Source organism: Astyanax mexicanus, chromosome 5 (assembly GCF_023375975.1).
Source record: "Astyanax mexicanus isolate ESR-SI-001 chromosome 5, AstMex3_surface, whole genome shotgun sequence".
Classification (NCBI taxonomy): Eukaryota; Metazoa; Chordata; class Actinopteri; order Characiformes; family Acestrorhamphidae; genus Astyanax; species Astyanax mexicanus.
This window is the reverse complement of record NC_064412.1, coordinates 7,507,412-7,531,278: the sequence shown is the minus strand read 5'-3', so window position 1 is coordinate 7,531,278 and position 23,867 is coordinate 7,507,412. Positions and strand designations below refer to the sequence as shown.

Genomic DNA, 23,867 nt, shown 5'->3' with positions numbered 1-23,867 from the left:
TTGTGTAATGTTTCTATTTGTTTTCACAAATGATGACTGTAAGCGTCTTTGGGTTTTAGAAAAGCGCTATATAAAAATAAAGTATTATTATTATTATTATTATTATAATATCAGTAAATAAAGACTCAAAAGTGTCCACAGAAAAAGTGTGAAACTACCTGCTTTACTCAAACTAAAGCTAGGTATGTGTACACTTCTTTATATAGATTTTATTTTACTTTTACACATTTTTACTAAGTAGTTATTTTGCCCAAAACAAACCCATAATAAATTAAGATAATTAGAGAAGCATAGCAGAATTTTTTACGGCCTCACAATACCAAAGACACACCAACATGCCCTAAATTCAGCTGCATGATCCACAATTGATTGGTGCACTATAGATCACTACAGTAGAGCCCAAATTGTCCTATATAATAGAAAATGTGTGTGGAAATAAGTCATAATGTTATGCATGTTAAGATTTTTCGGTAACACTTTCTACGAATGTCATCTTTATTAGACGCTATAACCACATTCATAACATATTATAATGCATTCATAAGGCATTATAAACATGGCTATAAATGTTTATAAAAATGCATAACCCATTATAGCCATGTTTGTTAAGCATTATGACCTGTGATTATAATACATTATAAGCTGTGCTTATAATATATATGTTAAAATAGTATATCTCTATCATTAATAATCTAGTCCTACAATGAAAGTCTGGCACTTTACTTAGAGCGCACAAAGAACTGTTATAATACATTATAATTGACTATAATTAATATTATATTCAAGACAAGAATAATTTATGAGTGGTTAAAATATATATTTATAGGATTATTGAGGGTGTGTTTATAAGTTGGAAGCTTTTTTAGTCATGATAAAGTCTGCAAGCTGAGATTGAGTTTCTTGGTATTGATGTATAACATGTTATAAACACAGCTATTAATGCATTATAATCACAGTTCATGATGCATAATAAACATGGCTATGATGAATTATAGAGTTTTATAAATATGTATAGCCATGTTTATAATGCCTTATGAATGCATTATAATGTGTTATGAGTATGTTTATAAAGTCTAATAAAGATGACATTCAAAAAAAGTGTTACCGATTTTTCCTGTATACAATTTGAATAAAAATGTCAGATTGATCTGCTGTGTGGGTTCTGATCCTCTCTGTGTTGGAAGGGAGCTGGGAATATGTAGCACATTTTCTTTTAAATATATTTATATTTAAAACATTCCTCTGCAAAATCATGTAATTGCAATCTCTGTCTTTGCAAATTATCTCTCCACTTAGCTTATATATATATATATATATATATATATATATATATATATATATATATATATATATATATATATATATATTTACTTTGTTTTTTAATCTCTCGTCTCTCAAAGGAACCAATCAGGCAGCCTGATCTCACTGTCATGCAAAAGCTGAATGTGAGGTATTTTACTGAGGATTCATTTAGATCCTTTCCATGAGTATGTTTGTTAAATTATCAAAAGCTTACTACCAGCCAGCAATGCAACAATGGGCTCTGTTTGTCAGAATGATGGTCATTTGGGAGTGTGGAAGCTGGAAGACAAATACTGAGTGTCTTGCCTTTGTATGATGGTCTGCGTTCGGCTTTCAGCGGCGCATTTTAATGTTAATTGGCTATTTTAAGGGCGAGAGGGAGCGACAGTGATTCTTGCACCCTCAGTCAGAGACACAGGCCTGTCTCTTGGAGATAAAGCCCTTTTTCATCTGGCGCTTCACACAAATAATACCACAGAAAATACCAGCTAACGAAGTCACTGGTGGACTTCAGAAGAATTCCCTCTAAATATCTGTCTATCGTTCCCAGCCTGCATCAAAATGCACTGTGCGGAAGTTGGTGGACAAATCAGCAATTGTCATTTAATGGGAGTTGGCACTCCACTCACACATGCAATTAGCGCTCTTCAAAAAGTCAGACTTGCTGATCAATGTGGGGAAAAAGGTGCTAAATTGTCACAGTCAGGAGTGTAATAGTGTACCTTATGTCTAACCTCTTAATATCTGCTCACATGTTGGATCTGAGTATATTAGAGTAGATTGTATTATTCGGCAATTAATTTGTAATTAGTAAAAAGACTGAATAATTAAAATTTTGACTCATTTTTAAGCCTCTAACAAAGAAATCAAGGATTTTTGAAGGAAATACAGCTCTGCAAAAATAAGAGACCACCTAAAAATAATGAGTTTCTTTGATTTTACCAAATTGAAAACCTCTGGAATATAATCAAGAGGAAGATGGATGATCACAAGCCATCAAACCAAACTGAACTGCTTGAATTTTCTGCAGCATAAAGTTATCCAAAAGCAGTGTGTAAGACTGGTGGAGGAGAACATGATGCCAAGATGCATGAAAACTGTCATTAAAAACCAGGGTTATTCCACCAAATATTGCTTTCTGAACTCTTAAAACTTTATAAATATGAACTTCATATGTTTTCTTTGCATTATTTGAGGTCTGAAAGCTAAAATATGTAAATATTTTATTTTATTTCTAATTTCTATCCCATTTTTTCCCCAATTTACAAGGCCAGTAACCCAGCTCTCTCATTAGAACAGCATTGTTGAGTAGCATCACAGAGTGCTAGGAGAAAATTGTAGCAACTCGGTTCTGATACATCAGCTCACAGATGCCTTGTGCTGATCAACATCACCCTAGGAGTGATGTGGGGAGAGAGCACCATCTACCGACCCAAGGAGGGGCAAAGCCAACTGTGCTCTCTCAGGGCTCTGTTAGCTGATGGTGAGCTAAATGAACAGGATTCGAACCATCTATCTCCCAATCATAGTGGTAGCGCGTAGCCCGCTTTATTTTTTTCCCAACTTTCCAATTTTTTTTTTCTGCATCAGTGATAAATGTAATGTCCATATTGATCAAAAGATTAATACAGATGAAAGTCTGAATATAAACAGTGTGCAGGGTCTCTCAGCTACTGGAATTTCTTAGACATGTGTTTTATAGCTTTTCCAATCCCTTTGCAATATTAACTAGTGAAAAAGTCTTACTTTATTTCACTTTTTACATTGAATAGATTCCAGCTTGCTCAGGTGAGTTAAAAAAAATGCATGGTAGGTCTAACAGTGGAAGCTCAGACGCTCAGTTTTCAGGCTGTGTATTAAAAAAAAAAAAAAAAAAAAAAAAAAAGATGATGCACTGCAGCAACACCAGTTCTACCTGGTACTGTGCTGCATTATGAAAGTAATCTGAACGTTTGTAGCTAAAATGGTATCAAATGTTCTGTTCAGGGTTGTTGAATTCTGTTCAGGTGATGTACAGAACAACCTTTCTCTCCCTCCACCAACCTCTCCATACACACCCTCTCATCCCCCTCTACCCCCTTTACCCCTCCACCTCCCAAACCCCTTCCAGACTGCAGACTTATGCTGGTTAGAGCATCAGAAAAGCTGTGCTTTTGGCAGTAGTGCTGCTGACGAACCGTTCGGTGGCTGCCGAATCCTATCTATCGGCAGAGAGTGACATATAATTTCTGGGGGCTTTGATAGTGTGTTTGATATCAAATTGCAGGCAGTTATTTTTTTTTTTAAAGACAGGTAAATTGAGGGGAAAAGTAACATGTCCAACCCTTAGGGGAGGAAGATATCGCACACGGCTGTTACGTCTTTATCTACGAGGAAAGGACGTCTGATGTAGAAAGAGAGTGAGAGAGAGAGAGAGAGAGAGAGAGAGAGTAAAATAACTAAATTATACTTTTCAAACAGATTCAAACAGCTTTTCCCAGCTTTGCTCTCAGTCCCCAAAGAGGAAGAATGCAAATATAAATCCCAGGTAAAGGAAAGCAATGAGCTACTAGAAAATGTGTGTTATTGCAATGGTCAACTCATCTATATCAATGTTTTTACAATTTTACAATTACAGCAGATTTTTTTTTTATTAATTATTTTGTTAAATAGTGTCACGCCCTGGCTCAGATCCCTGTTCATTCTCATTTGTTTTTGTGTTTTCATATTTCTGTTTATTTACCTTTCTCTGTGTCTTTTATTCCTCCACATGCTTCAGTGTTTTCCTCCAGTGCCTCATTATTCAGTGTTTCTACCTGTGTCTCATTTGTAGCTCTGCCCCTCCCCCCTTTTTACCTGGCGTCAGGTGTTTCCTGTGGTCCCTCTGTATTTATAATCCGTTCTGTGTTTCCGTTCTGCTTGTTGGTTCTTGTAAGTCTTTACCTCTTAACAGTTTATATGAATATTATCTCTTTTATACTCTATAAACATATTCCTCACATATTATAATGCATTCATAAGACATTACAAACATTGCTATACATATATTGGTAACACTTTCTTTATTATCTTTATTAGACACTGTAACCACAATTATAACATATTATAATGTATTCATAAGGCATTATAAACATGGCTATAAATGTTTATAAAAATGCATAACCCATTATAGCCATGTTTGTTAAGCATTATGACCTGTGATCATAATACATTATAAGCTGTGCTTATAATATATATGTTAAAATATTATAGCTCTATCATTAATAATCTATAATGAAAGTCTGGCACTTTACTTACAGTGCACAAAGACCTGTTATAATACATTATAATTGACTATAATCAATATTATATTCAAGAAAATAATAATTCATCAGTGGTTGAAAATATATAGTATTATTGAGGGTGTGTTTATAAGTTGGAAGCTTTTTTTTATTCATGATAAAGTCTGTAAGCTGGGAATGAGTTTCTTGGTATTGATGTATAACATGTTATAAACGCAGCTATTAATGCATTATAATCACAGTTCATGATGCATAATAAACATGGCTATAATGAATTATACATTTTTATAAATATGTATAGCCATGTTTATAATGCCTAATGAATGCATTATAATGTGTTATGAGTATGTTTATAGAGTCTTATTGAGATTACATTCGAAGAAAGTGTTACCCATATATTTAAAAAAAATGCAAAACCCGTTATAGCCATGTTGCTTATGGATTATGACTTGTGATCCTAATAATACATTACAAGCTTTTTTTTTCTCATCTTGGCAGATTACTATTTCAGGGGTGCAGCTACCTGGATGTGCTCGATGCTTCACAGCAGAGGAATCTGATCTGCTTGTTTTTACACTTGTTCATTCTGTTTATTGTTAATGTAAAAGTTTGTATTTCTGCAAACAGGAATGCGCTATGGGTTTGTGCACTGCTGCATGTCAATGTGTGCGTAACAAGCAGGGGAGTATGAGTGTAAAGGATGCGCCTGTGTTTTCTGCTGCCAAGATAGCAATACGCCTGAAATGTACCTGAACACACCTTGTTTTGAGACCACCATGCCTATCGGCGTAGATATATTCACAAGCACCATTGCTAATTAAATGATACAGATGCAAAGCATTAAAGTAGATTTTTTGTGGGGTGCAAAATAGCAGTGAGCTAGCAATTGTGGTGCATCTTGTGCAGGCTGTAAGATATGCTCTATATTTCTTTCTTACAGCTGAAAATAAATAACAGGAGGGTTAAGTGCACTGTTCTCTGTTACACATGGGCATGGATGGTTTATCGTTAAATTACATGTAATATAAAACAATAGCAAAACACAATCTGATAAATACACAAACACTGGCCCAATATTTGGATTCATTTCTGGTCAAAATAACCATAAACAATTCCTCTGCCAAGAATTGTCTGTGTACATTGCCAAGAATTATAATGATCAGAAATATGATGATAGGCTGAACAGCACAATGGGTTTTAATATCTTGATGCATTAATACAGACGTGGTCGATGTGTGTGTGAGGTCACACTCTAGTATTCCGTCTTTAGCTTTGATTGCAGCATTGTGGCATTATTTCAATAAGCTTCTTCAATGTCACAATATTTAATCTATTTAAATCCAGTGTTTCATTAATTTTTCACCAAGATCTTGCAGCAGCATTGATGATGGTAGAGTCTGACCACTGCACAAAGCAGCTCTTCTCCATCCAGCACATCCCAAAGATTCCCAATGAGGTTAAGATCTGGACTCTGTGGTGAACTGAACCTCCATGCTCTCTTTCACAATTCCAGACACATAAATCCTGGCATTGTCTTATCTTGGAATATGTTCAAAAAATGTATTGATGGAATAACCTGGTCTATATTCAGTATATTCAGGTAGTCAGCTGACCTCATTCTTTCAGCACATACTGTTGCTGAACCTAAACCTGCAGACCAACTGCAGCATCAACCAACCTCACATTATTTGCTTAGTTAACCCTTTAAGAGGACAGATTTTTTGTTAATTGTCTGCCTGATATTACACCACTAAATCTTGAGGTTTTCTATTCAATCATTACATAAAAAGCTTTCATGTTTTATAAGAAACATTACAGAAAAAAACATAATTGTATAATTGTACTAGAAAATATATTTAAAAACATTTTTATGTTAATCTGCTAATGTCAAAATGTAATGAATAGAATCATAAAATTGGCGCTTTCCTTAACTTCATTTTAAAATCAATATGTTCCTGAATACACCTTTATGGGTTAGACAGCCATGGCCCCGCCCCCATAGTGAAAATCATGAATCTGATTGGTTAGATAGATTGTCCTATGACTTTGCTAACAGACTCATCAGATGTCAGTCAGAGAGTCCTGTAGCAACTGAATTAGTTGCTGTTTTATTTTTGTATTTTAGTTAATTTATAAATATGAATACAATAACTATAATATATATTTCCTTATTAAATATTATGTAATGATTTAAATGCACCTATTGTCACCCTTCTCTGAAGGGTTAAAAGGGCCTTAATGCACACCACTGTTTTAATGTATTACCTCATGTCTTATTCATGGTTTCATGGTAACCAATGCATTAGTTTATGTTAGTTAGTCAACGCTTAATGGAAAGTGCTACCCAGATTTTAGTATGGTAACCAAAATCTGTTCTAAATTAGAAGTTGAATTAGATGTTTATAGTGATACCATCTCTTTTTTTAGCAAATAGTTTTAGCAATATTTAAGAAGCTATCCGAGTAAAGGTTTTAAGAGAGTAATCAAATTATGCAGAGAAGGCAGTGAGTTTGTTTCCCGGCATGAGGCCAAGGCTGAGTGTGTGTTAGGAGGCGGCGGGTTTAATTAAGCCAGGCCGTGTCTTCTGCAGGAAAAACCCTGAAGTTCAGACACAGGATGATTCACAGGTTACATCCGCAGCCGTGCCATTAGCATACAGAGCACCGGCGTCCAACAAAACCAGATCCGACGCCCAGAGTTCAGCGCAGAAACAGCCTGTGAAGCAAACAGCTCTGAAACATTGACAGTAATGAAATGTACACTTCACGTGCAGAAACAATTACCCAGGTCTTTACCGTATTAAAGTGATCTGACGAGCCGAGTGCACCGAATCCCGTCCCCGGAAACACCAGATTACAGCTACAATAATTTGCGCCGGTCTTTGTGACATTTGTGTGACATTTGAGAGTGTGGGAAGCTTCTGGAAGCTGGGGAAGGAGATGTTAAGGAGCTGCTCTGTGTAATGTTTATGGCATTCGCAGCCAAAGCCAGATAACCTTATTCACCGCCAGCCAGGACACGAGACCCACAGCCACGTCTGTCTGTGTTCATCACTTCCTGGGTGCTGGAGTGTGCTGAGTTAATGAGTCAGTGGAGGACAGCAGAGCTAATGCATTTCTTTCTGTAATGAGAATAAAAGAGCTGTAAGAGGGTCAGAGGTTTTTGCTTAATTATTTACATTTATTGCAGAGCAATACATAAATATGAAAATTAAAAAAATCTGCCATTTTGCAGACACTTAGACAAGAGCAACTTAAGACGAATCCTAAAGCAACAAAAGAAAAACACTGTTTCAGTACATATATATATATATATATATATATATATATATATATATATATATATATATATATTATTAAATAGCTAATTTTACTTATGTACGCATTCAAGTACATATACATATTTTATTGGTAAAAGCGGTAAAAATTTTTATAATAAAAAAAATATATCTTTATTTTACCAATTGCTGGCATTGCATCCCATGTGGCTTTGGAGGATGGCTCCACCCACAGATTAAATAAACTAATTTATATATGTATATATATATATTTATATATATACGTATATATATATATATATATATATATATATATATATATATATATATATATATATATATATATATATATATATATAACAGTGCCATGTATAGTGAGAGAAAGAAAGAGAGATCAAAAATAAGAGACCACTTCAGTTTCTGAATCAGTTTCTCTGATTTTGCTATTTATAGTTATATGTTTGAGTAAAATGAACATTGTTGTTTTGTTCTATAAACTGTGGACAACATTTCTCCCAAATTCCAAATTAAAAAAATATTCTCATTTAGAGCATTTATTTGCAGAAAATGAGAAGTGGCTGAAATTTGAAAAAAAGATGCAGAGATTTCAGACCTCAAATAATGCAAAAAAAAAAAAAAAAAAAGAAGTTTATATTCATAAAGTTTTAAAAGTTCAGAAATCAATATTTGGTGGAATAACCCTGTTTTTTTTTATCACAGTTTTCATGCATTTCGGCATCATGTTCTCCTCCACCAGTCTTACAAACTGCTTTTGGATAACTTTATGCTGCTTCACTCCTGGTGCAAATGTTCAAGCAGTTCAGTTTGGTTTGATGGTTTGTGATCATCCATCTTCCTCTTGATTATATTCCAAAGGTTTTCAATTTGGTAACATAAAAAAATTAAAAAATCATCAAAAAAGTTGTCTATTATTTTTTGTTCTGTTTTCTATGAAGATTTCAATGTTCTTTTGGACACATTTTATTTTAGAATAATGTACAGTTTGTGATTGAGCGGGTGCAAAGGGCAAGTGAATTCATGTCATGTATGCTGTATCATAGCATATATCAATATATCAATAAATATTTACTATGGAGTTTTCATTTAAAGGATTTATTACCTCGTCTATTTTACAGCTGTTTCACTCCGTGATAAAAACCCTCCAGTCATCAAATCGTGTCATTTTAGTGGCATTTCCATTCCCCACATGACCTTTGTGAATGAAACACATTATAACTCGGCCATCCTATGAGAAGAACATGTGCTCTCCTGTTCTTCCAGCATGTTCAGCTGTTCCTCTGCATGTTCCATGCTAAGCTCAGTGCAGAGTTTAGAGCAGTGTAAAGCAGTCTGAAAATTGATTTATTATATATATATATTTTTCAGTATATTTTCTGGCTGATAAGATATGTGGCGTTACAACATCTGGTGAGCCTGCAGCAGAGGCACGGCGTCTCTTTAAGCTGCAGAAATCCCTGTCCTTAATATTCCAGCCACACATGAGTAGTTAAATTTAGCTCAGGGGCTTGATCGTATCAAAGAAATGAAAGCAGACTTACTGATCTGGAATCAGTTTTTATTACGTTAACATGTGAACGGGATTGTTTTAACTCAGCGATTCAAAGGAATCCCAGACGGAGAGCTGAGAGCAGAGCAGCTGATCTTAGATCAGTGCTCCTGATGCTTGACATATTGTTCCAGGTGTGTATGCTACTAATGACTCAGCTGTCAGTGTTTTAAAGTATGCTATATGGAAACACTTATTGGAACACCTACGTATAACAAATAAACAAGCTTTTAATGTCCTGGATGTTAAAGGGAAGAGAGGGTGGACATTAAACCTTTGAACTCTAGGCTGTTTTAGTGTGTGTTTTTTTTTTCCTTTGTTTTTATCAGTTCCTCTTTTTCAGGTCTTATAACACAGTTATAATTATATCAGACAGACACATGCCCTGATCTATTTTACTCCAGAAGCCATACGGCTGCTCAAAATATATAATCATATAATCATTTAAAATGTAAAAGGAAGCAGAATTGTTATATTTTCCTGGAACTGGTCATGTTTTGGTCGAAATTTTACCAAGCACCTGTTTTTTTTTTTTTTTTTTTTTTTTTTTTTTTTTTTTACTTATTTTTTAATGTATATATTTTAAATATATTCACACCTAAGATATATTTTCAAAAAAGGTTAGACCTAAGTGTATATGAGTTTAAAAGCATAATATTGATGATAGTTCATTACATGGTTTATTAATTATTACTTTGACAAAATACATGGAGAAGCAGCATCCGGCGAAGTTATGTTTCTTGATAATCAATAATCACACACATACATACACACAAATAGGATACATGTAGATACTAAAGACCTGACACCCAGAGCAGCCTATGCCTTTCAGTATTTTGATCATCAGGACACACAAAGAAAACTATATACAAAAATGTTAATAAAAATGTTTAGTGCAAAATAGCTACTTAGTAAAATTGTGCGAGTAAAATAAAAACTATATAAAGTAGTGCGCACACCATACCTAGCTTTAGTTTGAGTAAAGCAGGTAGTTTCACACTTTTTTTTTCTGTGGACACTTTTGAGTCTGACATAATATTTACTGATATTATTTGGTTTGAAACTTCATATAAATATGTTTGAAGCACTAAAGGTTAATAATATTGGTTGGCGAAGGAGATCTCACTTTTTTAGGTGTTTTTCTCAATGGGTTTCTTGTAGATTGAGCTTTACCACACTGGGATGTCACTAATATATCACTATTTTTAGAAAGAGTAAGTTCTGCTCTTTCTAACCATATATGGATTATGTTTATTTGTGAAGGGATTCCTGGGTAATTAAGCTAAGAACACAAGGTGCAATTTCGGACTGAAAATCCGTCCGTAGGGTTCTAAGGGTTTAAGGAAATAATGTGCTATATAAACTTAATTGAGGATCAGCCCATTTAGGATCCATTGAGTGCGTGGTTGATAGTTGATTTAGTTAATATGAGCTAAGAACCAACATTCCTCCTCCTACAGTTCAGTGCAGCTCCTTCGTTGGCCTTAAACGGAATCTCCGGGTGAAAATAGGCTAGTGCTCCCATGTTTTAATGTCTTAACAAGAACATGATTAGAATCATTTTGCAGCCCACTATTAAGCTCGTTCATGTATATTTATATCATTAAGGAAACCCCAACAGTGCACTCTAATCATTAAAGTTGCATGCCGTGTACCGTAGCCAGGCTTGATCTGAAAATAAGCTTGTTAATTCCTGATTTCCTCTGAAACATGGAGAAGAATCGTCTTCTTAATGAGAACAATGTTCTACACTGTGGGGAGAAACGGCACTTACAGGCAAATTCTCTTATTTTACAATCAGACGGGGTGATTCCGCTGAATCTAGGGCAACAGATTGTTCTACAAGTACAAGTAATGCTTGATTGCGTTTGATTGGTTGATAATGTTCATATTATAGTGGTTCCGAGCTCAATGGTTTCACATTATGGATATCATTATGGATATGTTGTGCAAAACAATTTTTTTTTTATTTTTTTTTATTGAGATTTAAGTTTTGTAGATAACAAATGCAGCAATATAGAAGTGTAATATGTTACAAATCTGGGTTAAAACATCATCTTTCTGTTACTAATAATAATATATATTCCAAATGACAGACATGTGTCTTTACTTCAAGTGTACACTGAAAAAATGATGAGTAAAATATACTTAAATAAAAGTTACGCAACTTTATGCATTTGCTTTTTTAAAGTAAATTTAATTCAGATAAATTTGAGTAACTTCAACTCGGTTTCAAGGCTTAAATCTTACAAAGAGTAAATAAGTGAACTGAACTTCAGTCAATCCTTTCTTTTTATTATAATATATTTAATATAAAACATGATATAATATAAAATATATTATGTCTCATACATTATTTGAGTAATATTGTATAAATTAAGTAATTGTAATTAAGTAATATTGTATAAATTAAGTAATTATAATTAAGTAATATTGTATGCCGAAATTAAGTAAAGTTTACTAAAATATAGGATTTATTCAGCAAAAATAAATTAAGTAAAGTTTACTAAAAGAAAGGATTGACTGAAGTTCAGTTTTAGTAGATAATTTGAAGTAAATTTTACTCATATTTTTTTTTCAGTGTACAACGACACATTATAATACATTATATGTTAATATAATAATAATAATAATAATAATAATAATAATAATAATAATAATAATAATAATAATAATAATAATAATATTTACTATAAATATAATTCATGAGTGGTTGTTTTGCTAAGGCTGTTACGCCCTCGCTATGTTTTCCTGTGTTTTCCCCGTTTCCTAGTGTGTTTCTCTTGTACTTTTCCATTACGTGTGTGTAATTTGTAGCTCCGCCCCTTGTTACCTGTTTCCCCAGGTGTTCATTGTTTCATGTTTAGTATAAATAGTACTTGTTAGTCTACGTTTGCTGTCGGTCTTTGCACCTTCCCACGTTTGTTTGTCTCGTCACGCTATTTACTATTGTTTTGCCACGCCACGTCACGTTTGTTTATTTCATGTTTCTGTATTTACTTGTTCTTGTTTATTTCCTGTTTGTTTCTTTGTTTATTTTGTATATATATATTTACGTAGTTATCCCTGTATATATCCCTAGCCCTGTTTCTTTATCTGTTTAGCTTAGCTCACTGTTTGTTTGTTTATGTACATAGATATTTTCGTTATTCCCCTGTTTAGTTTACTTGTTTATCTGTTATTTAATAAAGTCATGTCTTACCCGTTTAAACGTCCGCCTCCCGTCTCATCTCGCGTTACAGAAAGACCGACCGCCATGGACGTTTATGCGGGACACCCTTGGGTTGGATCCGGGCTGGCCATCCGTCATGTCCCCTTTGGGACCTCGGCGCAGGAAAACCCGAGGCCTCGAGGCCGGAGAAGGCCTCGGGCTGGGCGTTCAAAGAGGTCCCAAAAATCGGAGGATTTTCTTGGGGGGGGGCTAACTGTTGGGGCTATCGGCCTCGGGGGACACGAGGCGGGCAGAAACGCAGGCGGTGAGGATCCCTACTTCTGGGATTACGTGGACCTCCTCGCAGCTGCGTCTAGTTCGGAGGATGAGTTAATCCTTCCGGCTCTCAGATGTCCTCCGTGTCTCCGGGAGGAGGCCGCCTACGTCCCGGAGCGATCTTCAGCAGCGCCGGCTTTCAAGACGCCGTCTTCCGTCCACCCGCCTCCCAGGGCGCGCTCCACCTCGGCGGCTCCGCAGCTAGCTTCAGCGGCTAACCAGCTAGCATCTCCAGCGGCTGCAGCTCCAAGCTCCTCTACGGCTACGCGGCTAACGCAGCTAGCATCTTCTGCGGCTGCAGCTCCAGGCATCCCCACGGCTACGCGGCTAACGCAGTTAGCATCTCCTGATTCCACGGGTCAAGTTTCTCTGGCTGCTACGGCGCTCGCATCTTCTACGGCTGCAGACCCAGCTTCCACGGCGGCCGCCGAGCAGCGCTTCCAGTCACCCGTAGCGGCAGCAGATCTTCGCTCCGGGGTTCCCATGACAACGGCGCTACACTGTACTGCTACTGCCACCCCGGAACCTGAATACGCTGCGGTGAAATTAGGTCAAGTCTCCGTGCAGTCTTCAGCAGCCCGAGTCGTCACACAGACACCTACAGCCCAAGGGTCCAAGTTTGTTCATGTGAGTGTTCCTGTGTCAGCGGTGCCCGCCACCGCTAATGTTCCTGTGTCAGCGGTGCCCGCCACCGTCCATGCTCCAAGGTCAGCGGTGCCCACTGCCAATGTTCCTGTGCCAGCGGTGCCCACCGCCTATGTTCCTGTGCCAGAGGTGCCCACCGCCAATGTTCCTGTGCCAGCGGTGCCCACCGCCAATGTTCCTGTGCCAGCGGTGCCCACCGCCAATGTTCCTGTGCCAGCGGTGCCCACCGCTCCTGCTACGATGCCAGCGATGTCCACCGCTCCTGCTACGATGCCAGCGGTGCCAGACACCGTCCATGTTCCTGTGCCAGCGGTGTCCACTGCCCATGTTCCGAAGCCAGCAGTGCCCACCGTCCATGTCCCTGTGCCAGCGGTGCATACCGCTCCAGCACCGACCACGCCGCCAGCCCCAGCTGCTCAAGTCGCCGCGCCGTCAGCTCCCGCTGCCCGAGATGCCGCACCGCCAGTGTCTACTGTCCGAGTCGCCGCACCGCCAGCTCCTGCTGCCCGAGTCGCCGTGCCGCCAGCTCCAGCTGCCCGAGATGCCGCACCGCCAGCTCCTGCTGCCCGAGTCGCCGCACCGCCAGCTCCTGCTGCCCGAGACGCCGCACCGCCACCAGCTCCTGCTGCCCGAGTTGCCGCGCCTCCAGCTCCTGCTGCCCAAGCCGTCGCGTCGCCAGCGAGGCCCGTCACCACACCCACGCCTATCCCGGCACCCAGGACTAAGTTTCACCCCAAGCCCCATGTGCCCAGGTCTGCCCCAAGGCCCCCGGACTCCAGCCCAAGAACTTTGCCCAGGCTGGCTCCATGGACTACCCCACAGACTTTAGCCAGTCCTGGGCATCCCCAAGTGGTTCTTGTCCCCATGTCACTTCCTGTTCTGGTCCCCGTGTCTGTATATGTTCCTGTTCCTGTCTTGTCTGGTTTTTCTGTGCCTGTTCCTGTCACCGTCTTCGTGTCTGTTCCTGTTAATGTTTTTGTTCCCGTTCCCATGTCTAGTCATGTCCAGTTCCCCGTCCAGTCTCGTGTCTCGTCCAATGTCCAGTCTCCGTTTATGCCCAATGTCCAGTCTCCAGTCATGTCCCCTGTTCCGTCTCCTTTCTTTGTCAAGTCTTCTGTCCCATCTCCTGTTTTGTCTCAAGTCAAGTCCCCGGTCTCGTCTCTTGTGTTTCCCGGCCTCTCCCCGCCGCCGGCCCCCGGGGTTCGTTCTTACGCGCCTCGGGAGCTGCGCGTTTAGGGAGGGGCTTCTGTTACGCCCTCGCTATGTTTTCCTGTGTTTTCCCCGTTTCCTAGTGTGTTTCTCTTGTACTTTTCCATTACGTGTGTGTAATTTGTAGCTCCGCCCCTTGTTACCTGTTTCCCCAGGTGTTCATTGTTTCATGTTTAGTATAAATAGTACTTGTTAGTCTACGTTTGCTGTCGGTCTTTGCACCTTCCCACGTTTGTTTGTCTCGTCACGCTATTTACTATTGTTTTGCCACGCCACGTCACGTTTGTTTATTTCATGTTTCTGTATTTACTTGTTCTTGTTTATTTCCTGTTTGTTTCTTTGTTTATTTTGTATATATATATTTACGTAGTTATCCCTGTATATATCCCTAGCCCTGTTTCTTTATCTGTTTAGCTTAGCTCACTGTTTGTTTGTTTATGTACATAGATATTTTCGTTATTCCCCTGTTTAGTTTACTTGTTTATCTGTTATTTAATAAAGTCATGTCTTACCCGTTTAAACGTCCGCCTCCCGTCTCATCTCGCGTTACAAAGGCAGCTTTGTTGGGATTCTTGGTATTGACATATAACCTCTTACAGTATAAACACATCTGATGCATAATGCATAATGATTACAATTTATATGTTAATGTATAATAAACATAGCTATGCTTTTTCTTTGAAAAGCAAGACAAATTCTTTTTTTAGGCTGATTAATTTGTTCAGTTGTGAACGAAATGGCAAAATTAATTAAAACCTGTGGAAAAAAAAAAAAAAAAAAACATGTCCAGCTCCAGGCTTTGGGCCAAATGTTTCATTAATTTTGGTTTAATTTTTGGGGAAAAAAAAAATCATTAATTTTGGTGCATTCCTAATTCCTTAACTATTGACGCACATTGACAATCTGCATTAAAAACAGTATTAATCTACAAACAGGGTATTCATTATATAGTGTACATTATATACTGTACATTAATCTCTACATTGCAGGCAAATATGAAACTAAAACTAGAACAGAAATCTGCAGCCTTAATATGTTTTGTTCATCCTGCTTCTCTCTCAGTTCTTTATTCTGTCTTTTTTTACTTTTTCTTTTCCTCCAGATAACCAGTCCATGGCTTCCCAGACAGCAGTTAGCATCCGAATTCTGGATGTGAATGACAACCCGCCTGAGCTGGCCACCCCTTATGAAACTAAAATCTGTGAGGATGCTAAACCTGGCCAGGTGAGATAAAGCCTCCGCGCTTATTTATTTATATTTTACCTTTTCATGACGAAGGTGAATGCTGCTTGTCGGCACAGGCAGGCACGGCGCTGTCGCGTCTGTATTTAAAAAAGCAGAAACTAAGATGTCATTTCCTGAGAAAATGGTACATCTACGTCTGTGTTTTGCCCATCGCTGTCAATTTCATGGCGTGGATAATATCTCGGCATGACTGATTGGACACCATTGACATACTTGTTACCATTGGTTTCCTGCATTGATAAAGCTGTCAGCCTTGAAAGGAAGAGAGCCTGTCTGTGGAAATTGCCCAGCGTTTGATGCAACAGACAGACACATCATGCAACGACACTCAGGCAGCTGGGAACACGGCTGATGTCTATCAGTCTATCAGTCTATCAGGGGATGAGCCTTTGAAGAATATCAGGTGTTTTGGCATGCCGACTCCGGTGATGAAGTGGACAGGGGCTAATTGCATTAAGTAGCATCGCTCTCATGCCTCAGGAAGCTTGTCACACCTAACCAAATTTGTTTCCACAAATCCTCCACATCCATCTGATCCATCTGATCTGATCTAGCTGGGCTAACGTGGTTTGTAGCCATGTAGAACTTCCACATCCATCTTCTCGTGGCTTGAGGTAAATCTCAGATCGAAATGTTTTAAAGAACGATCTGTGTGGTCTGTGCGCTTGACCCTTCGAGCTTTCCCTGCTTCAAAACAAACAAAAAACAAAAAAGAAAAAGAAAAACAAAGGCCAACCTCAGCAATCGGTTTGTGTCAGTTTTAGTACACAGCCAATCCCTTTTCCTTTTCTGTCAGAATTGTTTCATTATTGCCTTGATCCTACTTTGGACCTTTTTCAATTGGAAAGAATGATCTGTCTGACACTTTGTTCCAAAGGCAATTTATAAACTGTTTTTTTTTTTTTTACTTTTTTTTTCCTCAGAAAAAAAAAAAAAACTGCAAACGCAGAAAGAGTACCTTTGCTCAAAGCTAAGCTCCTAGATACTTAGATATTTCTCAAAATATCTTTTAAAGGTATATAACGTGTTTTCTAGTAGCACTGCCAGTAAATAAAGAGAAAGGATGTGTCCTCTTGAGGCACAACAAGAAAAATAAGAACAAATACAGCAAAAAAAAAAAAAAAGAAGGGGTTAAGAAGGGTCCCAACAGTGGAATTTGTCTTGGTTGGTCATTGGTTGGTCAGTCCCATCTGTGAGAATGGCATGTTCAGTTTTGAAGATTTAATTCAACTAGGTCATCTAATTTTTCAAAACTGTGTATTAGCAAAAATTCAGCAATACAATACGATACAAATACAATTACAATACATACAGGGCTTATGATTCATTATCTCAATATGTTTTTTTTTTACGTTCCCCTCAGATGTAACTAGGGGTAGAGAGGAGTACTATGAAGTGATGAAGTGTGTGGTGGTGGATGGAAGGGAAGGACACACGAAAAAAAAAAAAAAAAAACATATGCACTGAACACTAAATATGCAAGACTTTAACTACAGTATAATCGTAATGTTTTAAAATTCAACGTAAAAAAATAATTTATTCCAAGTCAATTTGGATCATTTTATTGTTCCATTTGTCCTAAAACATTCAGGTTTACATTATGTCTAGGCATGGAAAATAAAAATTGAGAAACAAGCTTTTCAATGACACTGACAATATAAAGAATATATTATACTGTATATAACTACTATAGAACTATGTAGAATAAAAGTCTTAAAATAAAAATAACTTAATCCAGACCCAAGATAAATGGCAGCTGAATGCTAATCTGAATTAAGCTGAGCTCTGTCCTCATTCACTCTGCAAACTTTTAAATTGGGCCACTGAAATCAAATCACTTAGAAGTACACCTAAAGTGGTTATCTTCGCTGAGCTAATTTAAAAGTTTTAGATATGATAAATTAGAGATTTTTTTTTTTTTTTGATTGATTCATTTTTGCCTTGGCGAGAGCTGCAGATTCTCAAGGTTACCGCAGGGCGATTGTGTAAGTAGCACCCCGGCTATTCAGTCTTCAGTATCTGCAATCTTTTTGCATTTTTCATTACAGGAGGTCAATCTTATATAATGTGTACAATAACCTCCTTTTACAAGTGCGCCCAATTATTAAGGTGTGAATCTCTCTCATTCTCTGTCAACAGCTTTAGGCACAGTGAGATCCAATTACCGTGCGTAGAGCAGGGGCATGATTAAGAAAATAAAAGGATTACTTTAAAACAAGGCCTCCGTGCTGGAAGCTACATTTATATGTGTAATGAGGCCTAGGCCTCCCTCCCCATCCAGAGACAATTAGCTAAGCGCTAGGTGCTAACTACCTCTCGCTCCTTTTGTGCTGGCTCATCTTGCAAGAATATTACTCCTCCCTGCCCGGTATCAGCGCATTAACCTTCAGCTGATTATTGCAGAGAGTAGAGTTATAAATCTTCAGAAATCTTCATTAGCTTTATATTCCAGGTGGGAAACATTCAGCTCTTTTGTCAAACCCAGCAGCCTGTATAGGTACTCAGAATTCATACCGAGTTCCTGCAGCACACTTACAGAAAACGCTCAAGGTACCGCAGCCTGAGCCTCTCCGGCTCGTCTGTAACCTTGCTGCCAGAAAGCGTGGATTCAGTTGAGGATGCTGGGGAAGTGGCTCTGCCGAGGACTATAAAGCTTCCTCTGGACATTAGAAGTGAAACTTTTGTGTCATTATTACTTCATTCAGTGAAACAGTACGGTAGTATAGTGGCAGAGCAGGAAGAAGTAGGTAATAAAACTCATTTTATTGGTGGTGCATCTTATTTTTATTATTTTCAAGAACACTGAGAACTGGAACACCACATTTATGAAAGTGAAATGACCCATACTGTAGAATTTCATCTTTTTGAAGGGTCCAGATAATGTAATATTAAATTAAAAAATAATAGTATCGCAATGAAAGTGTTTGATGTAGTATGCAAATGGTGTGAAATGTTTCAAAATCTACTGGCCAATCCAAAATCTAGGCAAAAACAACTGTTCTGAAAAATATGATGTAATTAGGGCAGTCAACGTTGAAGCTTTAATGCAGGCGATTCATTTTGGAACCAGTAGCGTTTTTTTTTTAGTTAGTTACACAACTAAGTTTGACCCCAACTTCCGCCATAATCTGCCCCGCCCCGCCCAATGGACTTTTTTTCTGGCAGACTGACTGAAAAGCTCCAACATGGCGGTATTCCATATTATAAGATGCCATGAAAGCTACTCTTGGTGTAATGCATAGGCTTTTCAAATTTGTTTTGATGTATATACAGTACCAGTCTAATGTTTACACACAGCTCGTTCAATGTGAAGCATTTAGATGCTCTTATCTGGGGAGCTGTTTGTTAACTTTGGCTTCTGAGGCTGGTAACTCTGATAAACTTATCCTGTACAACAGATGGAACTCTTGCTCTTTCTTTCGTGGGGTGGTCCTAATGAGAGCCAGTTTCATCATCATGATGTTTTCAATGGTCTTTGCAACCTCACTTGAGAAGGTTATTCGCTGTATACCTGTAACTCTACCTCTTCACTATTTTACAACTGATGCTCTCAAACACTTTATTAAGAGACAAGAAATTCAAGTAATTAACTCTTGATGAGTTCAGCACAGCTGTTAACTGAAAGCCTGAAATTCCAGGTGTCTCTACCTCATAAAGCTAACTGAGAAAATCCAGCCAAGATGCGCAAAGCTGTTAATTCTGAAATAATCTAAAATATAAAACATATGCTGGTTGGTTAAAACCTTTTTTGTTTACTTAATATGTCGATATGTTTTTCTTCAAAGTTTGGATGAATTTAATATTATTCTACAATACAGAAAATTTCAATAAAAAAGAAATCACTGAATTTAAGGTATGTACAAACTTTTGACTGGTACTGTATATGTATATATTAATATATGAAATATTATGTTAGATAGCATAGTTTATCAGTTGCAGTTAAAATATTATACCACTATTAATTATATAAATCTCCCTATTTAGTTCTAAACAGTACATACTGTAAATGCACCTGGATTATCTTTTTTATTCTCTTTCTTTGTGGTATGGAAACAACAGACTTGTTTAATATATTTAAAAACCTGCTTGTCCTCACGTTCGACTACAGCTTTGTGCTTTGCACTACAGTCGGTTATGTTAAATGTGTTTTTTTCTGTTTTTTGTTTTATGGGAGCACAACAAAAACACCATTTTCCTGAATGAGATTTCGTGGTGTGAAGAAAAAGAATACCCAGTCTATGTTGTGTTGTTATATAGTGCTTTATTTATTTATTTCTCCTCCCCAGGGTGTCCCCTGACAATAGAGGGGCTAAATGAGGAGTGCTGTTGTGGGGTCAAGTGTGTTAACACATATAGACAGTGCAGGACTGGCTGTTATGTTCACACTGGCTTTTTTCCACTTGTTTTCCAAGTTCTTTATCGATGAAGCTTCACTAGAACAGCACAGACTGGCTTTCGAGATGTAGTTGAGTGTTTCAGCTCCTTTTGAATTCTACTACCTATACAGTATTATACACACAGTCCAGACGGAATATCATGACCAGCTCCTTGATTTTACACTCTATTTTTACATTACATCTACTGATCATATAGTAGCCATTTGTAGTTTTCAAATTACAAACTGTAGAGTTGTATATGTATGCTTTGTCTGCTGTAGCTAGTATAAGAAAATCCTCAGAAATACAAGTTGATCAGAGAGATGCAAGGTGTCTGCTTCGACCAGTGAGTTCATGACCTCGCACCCCTCGGCTCAGGACCGCCCACAGGCGAGGCTGAACCCAGGCTACAGCACTACATTACTCTGTTTAAAGCTCTATAAACACAACTAGTTAGTGTTAGCTATCTTGTGTAAGTTATAGGTTTAAATCGGATCTCCGGTTGATTTCGCATTTTACCAAGACCTTTAATATACACTAGGAAAGCACGTTTTGACAAGGCAGCACAACTGGACAGAACATTGGTCAAATTGGATGCTGTTCACATCGGATTTTATGATATAGAGCAAACTCTGAGGCTTCAATGTGGTGAAACTGTATATATATACCTCAGACTTGGTGATTCGGTATATATATATATATATATATATATATATATATATATATATATATATATATATATATATATATATATACTAAAAAGATCCATCCACGTGTTGAGACTAAAAATATTTTAATTTCAGGAATTATAATATATTGTGTATGAATGAAGTAATTGTAATTAGGTAATATTGTATGCAGAAATTAAGTAAAGGTTATTAAAATAAAAGATTGATTCAGCAAAAATAAATTAAGTAAAGTTTAATAAAAGGACGGATTGACTGAAATTCAGTTCACTTATTTACTCTATGTAACATTTAAGTCATGAAACCAAGTTAAATTAAATTTGCTTAAAAAAAGCAAATGCTGAAATTTGCGAAACTTTTTTTAAGTAAATTTTACGCATATTTTTTTTTTAGTGTAGATGACACACAAGATGTTTACAAAATGTGACATACAATATAACATGACCTTTTACTTTTCACCAGGATTTTAATGTACTGTATTTAGCATCTAGTAGTTCACTAATATTTATTTATTTATGTTTTCTCTCAAATATATGTCAGTGTATTGTTTACCTGCATGCCACGGTATTAGAGATCACTTGACTGGACGCTTGAAATGCGTAAATGTGAATAAAGCTGAGACGTGGGTGTAGAGTGTAGATACTTGACTTTTGCGCAGAGTCTTGTTCTTGTTCCTGTAGAAAGGCTGGGGTCTGAATTAGCTCATGTCTGTTTATATCTGTGCTCGATGTGGGAGGATGCATATGGTAACACAAGTCTGACACAGAGCTGAACAAACACACTGATCTCCAGCTCATTATGTTCAGGAAGACATGCATGTGTTTGCTGTTCATCATTGGATCTACACACTATGCATAATTTGAAAGAACCATGAATCTCATGTTTATCAAAATGCTGCAGGGATGAGATCATGGTAGGAGGAGGAATCTTCTGAACAATGGCAGCAGCAAAGCCAGTCTTGGGTACATTTTGCTTCCTTCATATTTAAGCTCAAATATTGCAAATATTGTTCTTCTCCATTTTTGATGTTTCTAGTTTTTGATATAAATATAGATGTGCATTGTTTTTTTTTTTTTTTTTTTTTTTTTTAATTGTTTACATGTCTAATTTTGATGATGGCTGGATCAATAGACATGCCTCAAAAATATTCAGAAAACAATATATTTTAACGTTATCTTCCACTACATAAAGGTTAAGATGAATCTATTCGTTCTTTTGATTTTCAATTCAGAATCCAAAAACAGGGAAAAAAAAAAAAAAAAACTTTTTTACATATAATACCAAAAGTAAACAAACAAACAAATAAATAAATAAATAAATAAATAAATAACATAAACAAACAAACAAACATGGGAAATTAAAAAATCAGAAGCAGAAATGGTTTAAATGCTATATCTATAAGCTATATAAAATTATACAGTAATATTTGTTGTTTTTCAAGATTTTAACAGTCTAATATATTATTTCTTAACTCTTACAGTCAGTTGTTTGACAGAAAATGTAAAACTAATGAGATAATTCCCTGGGAATTAGACTCAAATTGCAATTTGACTGTTAATTCAATTATACTGCATGCTATATTTACAGGATCATTATAAAAAAAAGAAAAAATCCACAGTAAAATTTGTTCCTCTTCAGGATTTTAGCAGTCTGATATATTAATTCTTATGTCTGACATTTTTTTTTAATGATTTAAGAATCGGTGGTTATTTTTTGGTTACATGCTGCCAAAACATGCAAATGAATCAAAACACTGGAAATCGAAGCTTACGGTAAATAATCAAAAGTGCTTTACTCACCCAAACAAACTGTTTTCAATCAGCTGCTCGAAATCAGTGTGAATCGTGCATTTTATGTTGCGCTCCAACCTATTTGGCAGGCTTTAATATTAGTCTATAATCTAGTAAATAATACAAATAAAGAACAAATATTAATAAGAATGTGTTTCCAAACTTTTGACTGGTACTGTGTAAGCACTGTTCATTAGAAGATGTTATTTCAGCTCAAGCTTCTGCTGTTTCAGGCTGAGATTTATTAAATCTTGCAGATTCACAATTCTTTAGAGACTCTATTATATTAATATGAACTCTGTATTATATTAACTGTATTATAAAGTCAGGGGTAAACCATAACTGTATAATATATATATTTTTAGAAGCAGCAGTGAAAGCTTCTGTGAAAGCTTCACCATCATTTAATAATATAAAAAAAATACGGTAAGAATTTGGATCCTTATTCAAATCTAAAAGTTTCATCATATTAGTGTTTTTAAGCTTCCAAAAGTCACTAGTGCAGTAATCCTACATCCTACCAAAACATATGCAAACATATACCTGGTAGAACAGAAATGTTGAATAGAAGTGACTACCATATGTTATATAATTCATATATTATTCAATGCATTTCTTTTTAAATGTATTTATAATTTATAGCAGGTCAATTAATCTTTACTTGGGTAAGAAAATATATTATATAACAAACAGTATAAATATGACACATTTTGGGCACCTTGTTGAATTTAGTGGGGTTTTTTTTGTGATTAAAAAATAAATCTGCATTGCATACGTTTAAATCATTAAAATTATAAAGAAAAAAAATGTAAAATTGTTTAATAAACCAAAAAAAGGTAAACAAACCAAAATTTTGTGTTTTATAATTTAGATTCTTCAAAGACAGTTTTGCACATTTTGGCTGGATTTTTTTCAGTCAGGTTTATGAGGTAGAGTCACTTAGAATCCATCCTTGTTTTCAGTTAACAGCTGTGTTGAACTCTTCAAGAGTTAATTACATGAATGTGTTTGAGAGCATCAGCT

The 23,867-nt window shown here is 36.7% G+C and overlaps 1 protein-coding gene across 1 annotated transcript in view; it reads left to right on the top strand.

Moving 5' to 3' along the window:
• LOC103036892 (cadherin-22) overlaps positions 1 to 23,867 on the top strand; it is a 330,834-nt gene that overhangs the window by 252,229 nt on the left and 54,738 nt on the right. Inside the window, exon 10 of the mRNA XM_022675617.2 lies at positions 15,850 to 15,971. Coding sequence (XP_022531338.2) covers positions 15,850 to 15,971 — 122 coding nt within the window. The remainder of the gene's footprint in view (positions 1 to 15,849; positions 15,972 to 23,867) is intronic.